General features: G+C 31.5%; 1 protein-coding gene across 4 annotated transcripts; it reads left to right on the plus strand.

Annotated features, from left to right (window-relative positions):
- The first annotated feature begins 1,244 nt into the window (after window positions 1-1,244).
- On the plus strand, window positions 1,245-13,152 carry LOC111003799 (EH domain-containing and endocytosis protein 1). 4 transcript variants are annotated; one of them, XM_022274490.2, is made up of 6 exons: window positions 1,245-1,539; window positions 9,312-9,574; window positions 9,780-10,814; window positions 11,121-11,222; window positions 11,673-11,762; window positions 12,395-13,152. In XM_022274490.2, exons 2-6 carry the CDS (start codon window positions 9,341-9,343, stop codon window positions 12,596-12,598), a joined length of 1,665 nt encoding a protein of 554 aa, XP_022130182.1. In that variant the 5' UTR covers window positions 1,245-1,539; window positions 9,312-9,340; the 3' UTR covers window positions 12,599-13,152. The 4 variants fall into 4 exon arrangements, with proteins under 4 accessions (XP_022130182.1, XP_022130191.1, XP_045488857.1 ...); XM_045632901.1 differs by lacking the exon at window positions 1,245-1,539 and adding an exon at window positions 8,973-9,040; XM_045632900.1 differs by lacking the exon at window positions 1,245-1,539 and adding an exon at window positions 9,081-9,099.
- Window positions 13,153-13,439: the final 287 nt, after the last annotated feature.

Consider the following 13,439-nt stretch of genomic DNA (forward strand, 5'->3'; position numbering starts at 1 on the left):
CTTTTTTCTTGGTCATATCCACGCAACGCGGACAAAAACCAGCATTTCACCGTTATCAGACTATGTCGTAATAATTGCGTGGGCAAATATGCCGCCATTTTCCATCCGCCTATTGGCCCGTTGCCAAACAATACCGATCGTTGCTAATCATCCATTTTCTAATTTCTTTTTTAACTTTCTGTTTTAATTTTTAGTCCATCTGTATTGGTTAACGATATTTGTTTAGTGATATGATGGAATTAAGAAAGCATGTGTCAATTTGTGTAATGAATCTCACACATTTAAAAATATATATGTACATATATAAAATCATATTTTTCTTAATTTTTTAAGGACACGTTGGTTGTATTTAAAATAATTATAGATATAATAATAAAATTGTTTACATCGCGATTTAAGAATAAAAAAAGAACTTCGTCCTGACAATCCTAAAATAGTGCAGTTGCATATATATTTATTCTTATATATATTCTTAAATATGATTTTAATATTTAAGGCTAAGTATGACTTTTGTATGTTCTTTGATTTTTACACAAAGTGAACGAATACTAGAGACACATCGGTGAAACAAAGGAGTCCGTACACACCTTATTTATGACATACCTACTGCAATGCAGAGACTATAGATGACAGAAATTTACTTTTTCATCGTCAGTTTTTTACAAAAGAGTTTTTACGTTGCGCAATTTCAAACCATTGTAAGGTATAATTTGAAATTGATGTGTATAGTTATTACGTTATATTCACATGCTATAAATAATAGTTCTTGGTCCACAATTATGTGTTACATACATACTTTGTAACATTCGAGGAAAGGATACAGGCATCATACGAAGATCATTAAACGAGTATTAATGATTGAATTTCCGTTTCATAGACTATTTGTCTTTCCTAACCCGAAACAATTATTATTTCACTGGAAATCAAACCTAAGTTTTTAAAAGACGACGTGATCCACTAAGCTAAATGAAATTATGTAAATATTATAAATAGTACACGTACAAGAAAAATATGATAAATTAAATCTCAAACGGTGACTTTTTTATTTTTTTGTTGGTATGTATGTATTAAAAGAATAATTTCTAAGCAGCACAAGCTCAAAATTTAGACTAGAACTATTGGCGTGCCAACGGAGCATATTAATAATAGTCACGAACCAAAAGATGGCGCTCAGTGTCTCTTTAACCACGTAAGGTTCAACTGCAGTGCGCGCATTTTGTGACGTAACAAGCAATATAATTTGTGTAACTGTAACAAGTAATTGACATTTGATACCATTTTTTTCGGAGCTCTCCATCACAGTTGTACTGTGTTGGTACGAAGTTGCGATACGGGAGCGTTTAGCGTGACACGAAGCGCGCCAACTCGCAACATTCATAGTGTAAAAGTTACCGCGAAAGGTATACTCTATGTAATTTGCGATGTTTAAAATCGAACTATGCGCGAACGAATTGTACGAACTTTATTTTAATCTGTGATGATGTGTTTTGAATTTGACAGATTTGATTGTTTTGGATATCGTTCACGGCGCTAATATATGTAAGTAAAAAAAATATTAACTTTAAAGTTTACTTTGATTTGTAAAAATATCGTTTATTAATGGAATATTCGTAACCGCGTTCCGTTACACAACTGCTGTTAATTTAGCAAGAAATATTTCAATCGTTTCACGCAAAATGTGAAGCAATTCTATACACAGTATATTTTTTTTTAATAAATATTAAAAGGAAATATTTTTGAAAATAAAAAAAATCAAACTAGTTTTGTAATTTTAAATTAAATTTTAAAATTTAAATAAAATTATAGTTAAACGGATGTAATAACCTTGATATAAATTTAAAGTTGCAAATGTTGCGCGTGGTTTACGTTCTAAAAATTAGTGCATTGTTATTTAAAAACACGTTTGGTTTGTAGTATTTAAGCATTACTATACTATGTTATGTCTGCATCACGAATTTATCTGTATTATGTAATTATTGTTAGTAAATATATTTTTTTAATAATTTAAAATGCTGTTCATAATAATTTATACAAATATTAATACATATACGATTAGACAAGGTACGATACAAAAAGGGAATATTTAATTAAAACAGAGTTACGTTTTGAGATACTTATTTCTTATTAAAAATAACATTCACGTGAATTGTTGAAATACTAGAAAAGTAAATACTGTAAAAAACCCTATTTTAGAAAAAAATATTAACTAAAGAGGTTTAAATAAAAAGATTTTATATCCAAGACGATGTACCATATTGATCGCTATTCTAATCAAATTCTGTTTACCAATAAAATTCAAAAACTATATATTCTGGTTTATTATTATTATTAGGTGATTTAAATGTATGTAATTAATTTCGCAATTTTATTGCAAATTTCAATTATGAATATTATACAAACGGCTGCGAATTTTCAACATAGCTAAGGCTGATTCCGAGACGTATGTAAATGTGAAGTTGTTTCTAAATTATATACAATTTTCAATTTTACATAATTCTTTTATCAATCTGAATATGCAATTTTTATAATCTGCTATCTAAACTAGTTAATCAAAAGATATCAAAAGTTACCTTACCCTGGTATCGAAGAAATACCTACATAGTTCGTTGGTTTCTATAAAAATACAAAACATTATTTTGCTACACAGGTTATTTTATTTCTCCATTATTGTACTCTCAATATAATTCTCTTATCGAAGTTTATCGTTTGAATATCGCTAAACGTACGGTAAAACAATGTAATCATAATTCGATTCGTTATTCATTTCAGTCATTGCACATTTTGATTTCATTGGTATTTCATCACAATTTTTGAAGTAAGAAACAAGAAGAAAACTTCTTTTGCTTTGGAATGGGTAAAAAATTTTAAACTTGCGTCAGGAACCGTGACCTGATAGAAAATTCGTAAGAAGAATGGCGTAGACAGCTGGCGCGGCGTATTTAATGTAACATAAATTGTCATTTGTACGATAGCGCAATAAATAATTATTGTATTCTACTACATAAATGATAGTACTTTTATACTGAGAATTAAAACAATACGTGCAAAATGATTCTCTAACCATTCCAAAATATTAAAATTCAAGTTTTCACTTCTGCCGGCACCCGTCGTTTTTTTTAATCAACAATCTTTCATATAAATCTATCTGCACTTTGTGTTCACGGTTTATTAAAAAAAGAGGACAACTTTAATGAAGCAATAAGCTCATTTACTTATTTTTTTTATGAACGTCCAATCCGTTGTAATTGTTTAATATTGTCTGGTTCAAGACGCCATTATAAACCATGGTAATTCAAAGTAATAATTACGAAATCTTGCTACGGATATTAGACTATAACCATAGTCGTCATGGTGTCCGAAGGTACATTGACCCTAGCCTTGAGATCTTTATGCTGTAAAGATTAATAAGCCTTCTGGGAATCAATGGTGGCTTCAAGAATCCCAAAACCAATTCACACATTTCATCGCAGAAGGATTTTACGCTAGTCGTGGTAAAACCTTTCTTCAGGTTGAGCTACATTAGCTACGAGCTAGGTCTGGATATCCATAGTTGCTTACCTCACACATTGAAATCGATTTTTGTTTAGTTCCTTAAGTTTTTTTTACTAGTGTTTTTTTTGTTTTGTCAAATAGTTGTTTTGTGTTGTTTAATATAAGTTCTCTTCGTGTATGTCATGTTTGCCTATAAGTGCTTGTCACATTTAAAATTGTATTTAGTGTTTTTTTTAGCGATGTAAACGTGTGCCAAGAATTGGCAAGCTTTTTATCAATAAAATAAAATAAAATACATTCACCAACGAGCTGAGTTGTCTATGTCCTTCAGGCCAGCAGTGTGATTCCGTTTCATTAAAGAAGTATGATTCCTTCATGCAGTGCGATCATTATTTTCCGGGGATTAATCTATCAATGGCCCCATAGACAATATAGGTGATAATCAGTGAACTATGACTACTGCCAAAATCATATTTGACTTTGTCTCGTTTTTTAATTAAAAGTTAAGTTCCGGCTTTCCAATTAAGAAAATAAAACAAAGTATCTTGTTAGTGACAGTTCTTGTTTGCAACTATAATTTAGATAATCGTTTGATAAGTATCAAAGTAGCTTAATGGCAGTTTCGCTTAATAAACACACGCAAAACTACCAACTTAACAATATTATTACTGTGATTGCATTTTAAATGTAGGTTTATAATGATGTTATTTAAATTGTATGTACGAGAATAAAATCACTCATATAGATCCCTAAAATGTATTAGCGTCTAATTAACAGAAAATAACAGTGTCATAGTGCTTGGTTTTAAGTAAAGTACCCATTTGTCAGTGACCATCACGGCTTAAATATACTATTGTTAGGAGTGCAAAAAAATCAATATGGTTTTTACAAAAAAGGGGATATTTTTTTTTTAAACAGAGACAAATTAACAAAAACTTATTTTTGTCCCGTTATTTTTTTATTTGTTATATTATAGACAGATAAATATACCATATATGTATCTTCTAACTAAACGTTTTCAACTTTTTAAAAGTTGAAAACGTTTAACGTTGGCTTAAACGTCAATATAATTCAAGGTAAATAATAATTGACATACTTTTCCGAAATAAACAGACATTTCACGGAGCGAAGTTTTCTCTTGCCTGGAATTATACATGGCACATTGTCTAAGCAAAAAACAAATGAGCCACAGATGTGGAAATCACTTTTAATAATGCTAATTAAAATCTCATTATTAATTACTTTTAATTGAGTTAATTAGTCGTGCTTGATTTGATTTGACTGAATAGAGAAATCTATTTATAAATAAATTACGTTCAGATTTTGACAGGTTTTTTAAAATCCATAAATTTACGAAACGTTCAATGATCGAGAAACGTCAGTACAGTTTTATAATTAAAAAATCTCATTTCGAGCAAATTGTATAATTTTGTAACACAGTATTTGTATTTTTGTAGTGTAAATCGATAATTCACCAAACAAAATAATCTCTTGGCGTATGGCCGGGAAAGCCATAAAAAATTCGTTAGATAGTTAGTCCTAAAGCTATGTATAGTAAAAATACAAGGGTACAAAATACATACTAACAAAATACAAGATACAAACTATCAATTGCTTATTTTATAGAACAGCCCATGGGCACTCTCAATGCCAGAGGACTCGTGAATGCAGGCCTTCTAAGAATTGGTACGTTGTTCTCTTGAGTCTTATTTGAAATTACTTCAGAAGGCAGCTGGAACGACAGACGACGTGGTGATACGTGTTATAACTTATTACTATTAAATTCTTAATGTTTAATAAAACCAATATTGCTCTTGGATTATCTTTATTATGCATCTAGTAGTAGATTTAGCTAAGAAATCATTACAATATTACTTTATGTAACAAACACGAATAAGACATACATACGTCCATCCTTTCTACCCTAAGAAAACGTGTCGAGAAATCGAGCGATTTCTTTCTTAGAACGGTGCGAGACGAGTTAAATAAATGTATCGTTGTAGTATCACTTCTAGGCTCATGTTCCCAATTGTTTCTATAACAGGTGAACAAAAAAACAAAATTCATACGAAGGAGGTTTAAAGTATGACTGTTTTCTTTTCTATATTACGTTCTCTATGGTTTTTGGCAGTTGCTGGCAAATAATAAGTCTCATTTCTATAACAGGTGAACAAAAAAACAAAATTCATACGAAGGAGGTTTAAAGTACGAATGTTTTCATAATGGTGAACATAGTACCGCTTTGCTTTATTTCACAGGAATTTTGAATAATATTCGGCCAGCTCTTGTGGCTTTGGATGTTCGTATTTTGTAACAATACCTTACATAAATCGGTACACATATAATAAATAACCAGTGGGACCACAGATATCTACTTCTATTTCCGTTATGTGCGGTATAAGTATAAGGTGGTATAAGTAGGTGTTCACACAGGGGGTTTTGGGTCGCAGAAGTATATTTATTTATTATTAGTATTTGGATAAATAGTAAATAACGCTAAAGTGTAGGTATATCTGTATCTGTTAAAGCTTCATTCTTGGCTGTAGGCACTGTTATTTACCCACCCCACATAATACCAAGATGAGCTGTTTAGTGGAGAATTAAAGGCTAGAAATGTTAGTTATAGGTTAAGTTACATTACATTCGTTTTGATATACAAGTTAAGGGGAAATCTGTTGACAGACCAATTTTAAATAAACATGCAGTGTGCCGTGATTAGCAGTGGTGGCTTAATCATGCATCGTAGGTACCTCTTTATCACTGGATTTTGTATAATATGTAAGATTCAATTGAATGGTAAAGAAAAACATCGTGAGGAAACCGGCTAGCCTGAGACCCAGTCAACGGCATGTGTTAGGCACAGATGGCTGATCACCTACTCGCCTATAAGATTGACAAATGATCATGAAATTGATACAGAAATCTGAACCTAAAAATTGAGTAGTGCCACTAATTCTTTTTAAATTAAATAAAATATTTTTTAGCATAAATTTAAAAAAATTGTGCCATGAGAATGGAATAAAAACAAAACAAAACAAAAATTTCCTTTATTAAGTAAATAGTATTAAATCTACATTTTAGTGCATCCCTTTAAGTTCTAGAACCTGTGTTAGGGATGAACAAAGGAATGAAGAATGATGTACTGATTTTAATTTTGTTTACAAATCAAGACACAGAATTTAATTTCTACAAAGGATATGAAGAAATATTAATTACGTTAAATAAAGTTTTTGGTGTATTCTTGCGTGACTAGTGAAAACAACTTAGATTATGTCTATACAAAAAAATAGTAGTACTTAATAAGCATATAATCAGCCTTGATGCATTTGTCCTCAGGCTTAACCTACTTTGGTTCAACCTCAAAGTACTAGATAATATTTCATTCTGTGGTTTAGCTGACTCGGTTATGTTAGAAGGAAGTAAGATTATTATGTGTTTTAGGTTATAGACGAATAAAAATGTATTTTATAACGAAACTCTTTTCTAAAGATGCATATCAGAGACATAGAACCTTTTTGTTATTATTGTTTAAGTTTTAAGCTCCAAATGGGGATTTCTTCATAAAACTTTACTAAAAAGTAGATAATGTTTTCGTAGTTTAACTGATCTAGGTGTTCATGTAAAATGTATTATTCTGACCCGTCTTCCGTATTTTAAAATGTTTGTTTCAGACTGTCGAAGTCAATGGAACTGACTTTTATTTAGCTCCAAACAAAGAAAAAGAAAATTCTTGAACTGGGCTTGACAAAAGATTAATCATCGCTTACGATAAAACCAATTTGTCGAATACAAAACCGCACTCAAATGTGCGAAAATGCATTGATTTGCGGTGATGAAATCGAATTAAACCATTGTTCTATTACGTAACAGTGTTGTATGCGGGCAAAAACATGTATTCTGTATTTCATTCTTCGTTCTGTGAGAAGCTCCGATTGTGTAACGACTTGTAACGCCAATGTTGAAACAAACGAACCGTACAAAACTAACGTAAAATTACTAATACGACCAGCCATTGTTCGGCAATGTTTGTGCGTGAATTCAGCTGAGGGGGTTTTATTAAGGGATGAAACATACAAATAATACTTTTGATGCTGTTAACGTAAAAGGTTTCAACATGAAATTATTCACGAAACTTTTTGCGTCCAAGAAAACAGCAAATTTTTCGGACAATTGTACGAGTGTCTTGAATTTAAAGATGTTTAGGTTTAAAGCAGTTTATTCTCATTAAAAACTTTACAGTTACATGACAATAATAAAAATAACATAAAAAGACAAATATATCACACCGTTGTCTGCTGTTCTTGCAATAGACTCGATCGACCTAAAAACTTTGCAGACGTATCCGAAACGGGTCCACTGCTACTATTTCCCGTGGAATTCCTGGGAATATTCGTGGGTAACGGGAATGAATTTGTTTTTAATGCTTATTATGGCCAGTGGTGTCCTCATCGTTCGAGTGTTCGTCTTTAATCAAAATGGTAATTCAGAATGTCCGCTTGTATAAATGGATTAATTTCCATGTGCGCAAATAAAAATTACTTGTTCGATATCTAAAAAGCTATACGGGTCAGGTGGAGAAGGAACCTACTTGCCTATAGAAAAATAAAGAAAATGATGCAACCATATAGGGTTTTAGCGCCACTGGGTTATTATTTCATTTTCTTTATTTAAACATAAATAAAACATGTAACAAACGACTTTCACTATGAGGATGGATTATATCTAGGTGCAATACATATTTATATAACATATAAGAACTATATCTTGGCTTTAGCAAGTCATATATCATTAAGAGGTTATTACAAAACAACAAAACGCTATAGTCTTTTGTTTACGCTAGAAATGTACATTATAAGTAATTTTACGTAATTATCAAATTATGTATGTCAAGTTTATTTGAATAAAAAAGGTCACAGATTAATCAATTTTAATAATGTTGTATATATAAAGTAAATTGTTATAGTTTAATATAATAAGATAATCTTGTTTATTTATTTTATGTAGTTATTATAACAAATTCCTATTCCGGCGTACCCGATACGCAACATATTATTACTGCATGTTACAGTTTACAAAACCAAGTCCACTGAATAATAAATAAAAGTATTATATTTTATTCACATTTTATACTCTTAGCATTGTAGAAATGAAACAACCTAATAACCGGCGTAACAAAGAAATAACCTTGAAATGTTTCGTTACGGACGGTATTGAGTCATTATTTTATGAAATTTACTTTTCTGTATGGATTATTCATTTAAGAAAATTATTTTACATTTCAATGAAGAAATTTAAAATTTGTTTTACCTTTAAGTTTAAAACAAAATTAATAAGTGAAGATACACTATTGAAATAATATAAATCGTTTACTGATTCCCAAATTGCGACATCTATGGTCCATATTATTTATTCAGTTGAAAATTCGAAATTGATAATACCTGTAATATCGGCGGCTATCGCAAATCGATAAGTGATTTATTGTCAACAATCAAGTAAAGTAAAATAGATCGGTATTACATAAATCTAAATTTTTTGCAATATTTTTAAGGTGTAAAGGTGTTGTAGGTATAAAGTAACAAAATAATTTGATGAAGTGAGAAAGAATAAGTAAGAAAAATCGATAGTATAAATAATCTGTATTAGATATTATTATACAATATTTCTTTACTCTGTTTCGTAATTTCTTTTTAGTTCGTGGCACCGTCAAATTTTGCTTAGTTTATTTTTATTGAACTGCAGAGTGCAGATTGACAAAACGTGATTTTATTTGTAATTTTTTTCATGTAGTTACATTTTGGTATTTTCACTAACTGTTACAGGACGCTTCGTCAATGTAAAAAAATAATAAATGATGAGCAGAAATAATACACGAAGAATTGCCGAGTTCCAAGACGACGTTTTTGGCGCGGGAAATATCGGTAATTTCCGTAGAACCGCTTCACTGCGGCTGCGCGGTGAGAAAATGGTGCAGCGCTCTCCTTTATTAGCTAGAAAATATATTCCAATAATCACGGAAAACGGAAATTCAAAGCGAAGCGATGGTTCCAGATTACCTGAGCTCAGCCATCGTCCTCGAAGTCAAGTAAGTAAACAACATTTTGCATGCTACAATATGGTACAAAGAAATGCAGTTGCATCTCCGCAAACTCGCAAACAAGCCGTCGACCGACGCAAAGGGTTCATTGACATACATATCTAATTACCTATTTCGGCTACAGCTTTTTGCTTCACTTACGGTTCTACATTTGAAAATATACTTGCCTAACCTAAATGTTTTCTTTTTACAGTCGTTTCATGCAAATTCTCAAATCAGACCCAAAAAGTCCTGTTTAAAAATGCAGGACTGTCTTGATAGAAAGTTGAGTATGACTGATTCTGCTAATACTCCCCCTGGGTCTCCAGAGGATTTACCAGATGATGATTCGTTGCATAGTTATGGTAGCGCAGCGACGGCAGCCTCGATCGATGCCGGGTACGCACCATTTAATGGTACAACATTCAGTGGCAGGTCCATGCGTTATGTGTTGCATTGTTCATCACATGCTGGTCTAGCTGGAGAAGAATACCTTACACCAACACAACGCGCACAAAAGCAAATCCGACGGCTAAAAAGCCTATTGAGCCAAGCTAAGAAGGACTTGGATAAGAAGGACAGTGAAATATTTCAACTAACAAAAGAAGTTGTTGAACTACGGCTTTATAAAGCTTCAGTGTTTTCCCCAGATGAGAAATCAAACTCAAGTGAAATTGTTACTGTAAGAGAAAATGAAGAGGGTATTGAGGAGCAAAGTGTCAGATTTAAAGATACTTGTAGATCTTATGATGTCGTGGACAGTCCCTTCAAAGACCACAGTACACCAACCAGATGTCGGAATGAAATGCAGGGGTCCTTTACAGACTCGGGGCACTTTGATGACTTAACAAACTCTTCATTGCACTCTAAAGAATCTGTTCATATGTTAATGCATGATGCATCCTGCATGACTGAATCACTAGACAGCGATGAAGAAAGACGTAGTTTAATATCATTTTATGAAAAGAAAATAGAAGATGTAATGAGGGCTCATGTGGGTGAAACTCAGGAAATGAAGAAAGCACATAATGACAAGGTTGAAGCGCTCTTGCAGAAGTTAGCAGATGTTAATACAAGATACTGTGAATTACTGCCAAATCATGAACAGGCCAAGGAACGGATCCATGTTCTAGAAAAGCAGTTAGAGGAAGCCAGCCGGCAGTTACAGGATGAGGAGAATCGCCAACGAGCTATGTACCTGCAAATGTATAATAAGGGTATGGAAGCAGCTAAGTTTCAGTTTGACAAGGTTAGTGAGGTGTCCATTATTATTTTGTAATTTCACCATTATTGAACCAAATATACTTCTATATATTTGATTAGCCTCTAAAAATATCACAGTTTAGTATATAATATAATAAATACATATAATATATTTTAAGAATTTAATTAAATATTTGGAACCTAGCTAAGCGATGATTACATGCTGGATTTTATATTTTATCCACAACAGGGATAATATGGCTTACTGGAAAACGAATACAAATAAAATTGTTTTGATTCTGAATGCCACAAGTATTCACTTTTTTCATGAAACATCTGTTTTCAATTTCAGGAAGTTGATGGTGAAGGATCTCAGAATCAGTTGAGCCGAGTGTCAGTTGAAGAGCTCCTAGAGCAGCTACAGATTACGCAGAATGAGCTCGAAAACGTCCGAGTAAGTTCAAATTCTTTAGCTATATTTGCAGTCTTTCATCACTTTAAACTAACATCTTCATTTATAATTTCATTTCAGTGATTGCCAATAAATTATGAGATTCATTGCTTGATATATGGATCTCATAGGTATGTTAATCTGAAGCTCTGGGTTATAGCATGTTTATTTCTCATAATGAACCTTAATCATTGTATTGATTATTGGAATTTCTTTACACATAGAGATTCAAATTTTTATGGACTTCTAAAATAAACTGTTGGCTACACTAACATTTTGACAAACCTTTTTTAATTAAAAAATACTTACACATCCCAATACCAAACTTGTCGTTAGGTTAGGGAAATATCTTGAGACAATGTAGTTTAAGCTTTTAACAATTCCTGAGTTGTCTTTCATAAACAACCCGTAGTTGCATTAACTGGACCCGCTTTAAACTGTAGTGCATTACAGGATACAGCATTCGCAACGGACAGAACAGCATCACAAGTACTTCTAAGTGCAAAGGAGGCTGTTTCTTTATGGGTCCTAGGAGCGAGAAAGGTTGGATTCATAGAGAGAAATCGGATCACTTGTTTTATATTCCTTTATGCTTTAGCACATTTCTTTTATGTGTACTTTTACAGAGGTACATTATTTTTTTAAATGTGCCCATGAAATTAATGAGGTAATTTTTTTTGGTTAAGGCACTAACATGCTTAAATTAATATTTTTTATTAGCTTTGCATGCTTTTTGAAACAGCCTCATTTGGTTATTGGGTACTTGGTGAAAGATTAAGGTATTAATCATGAATAATTTTTTGTAGTGTAGTTTTTTTAGTCTGTTCTTTTGTAAGCATGGAAATATGACAATTGAATGTCTTTAAAATATCTTTAGATAATTTCTAGAATTTAGTTGTCATAGTACCTTGCAGTAGACTGTAGCTAGATATATTAATTTAATAATAAAATATAGCATTGTATACTATGTTAATTATAGTTTTGTTATATTCCTAGTATATAATTTATTGTTTGTAAATGAACGCTACTAGTTCATAAGCTCAGACTCCCGTCATCCATATTATTGTTATTTATATAATTAACAATGATTCAGAACCTTCATAAAAATTTGTTTCTTTAGTTTGGTTCTGATTTTTCTGAGTTTTTACAATGTTAAAACTGAACTTTTTCCACAGGCAATGTACCGTCGTATCGTTGAGTCACAAAAGGGCGCCAAGTCTAATGTTGACCCGGAAGTTACGCTACAATTCCTAAAATCGGCGATATACTACTTCCTTACCGACCCGGAAAACCATCAAGGACACCTGAACGCCATCGAAAATATCCTGGGTTTCACCGAAGCCGAGAAGAAAAATATAAGAAAAGCAAGATTAACATAGACTGCAGTGTGTGATACTACTTATTTGCATGTACTAGTGTACTAGTGCAGTATTTATTTTTAAATTTGTTTTCAGGGCTTAATCGAATTTATTTTTAAGAGCCAAAGAAATGCATTCCTATTCGTGCAATTTGACCTAGATTAAGCTTGACTTGTTTCAGATCTTTTATTTTATTTATTATTGTTTTGCATGTAATTTAGTCTATTTAGCATAGTTCGCCGTCCACAGTGTTTACATTTATTCTTGCCACGAAGCTGTGCCTGTGATTAGAATAATAAATAAGCATATTTTTAAATTGTTCCTTTTGTTTTCTAGTTTAATTACCGCAATTTAATTCTCTTGATACAAACATTGCTCTTTAAGTACACATCACCTTTTCTGTTTGTTCCACGAGAATTAAATTGAAGTTTTGTCTTTTACATTGATTTTGCATCTCATTCCATTGTGAATTTTAGTAGTTAAAATATTACCTATATTAAATAGGTAGATCGTCTTTTATTTACTGTTATTAAACTTGTACTTAAAGCTTTTGTTTCAATAAACGGTGAATCTTATTGGTTTTTTTAATACAGTAGGATACCCTTAATATCTTACAAAGCTTTTAAATTAAATTATATTTGTACATAACTCATTATTTAAAAAAATATTAGGCAAATTTTGTCACAACCCACTTTTGATATTATAAACAAGTAATCTTACCCACATGACATAGGAGTGTTAATAAACACTGAACTTTTTTTAATGATTTACGAAATATGTTACCATGAGTAAAAACTTTTAACCTCATTTTGTGTTCATCAAAAAAACTACTTTTCATTCAAACTATTTTAATTCAGATATT

This window comes from Pieris rapae, chromosome 21 (assembly GCF_905147795.1).
Source record: "Pieris rapae chromosome 21, ilPieRapa1.1, whole genome shotgun sequence".
Taxonomy (NCBI): Eukaryota; Metazoa; Arthropoda; class Insecta; order Lepidoptera; family Pieridae; genus Pieris; species Pieris rapae.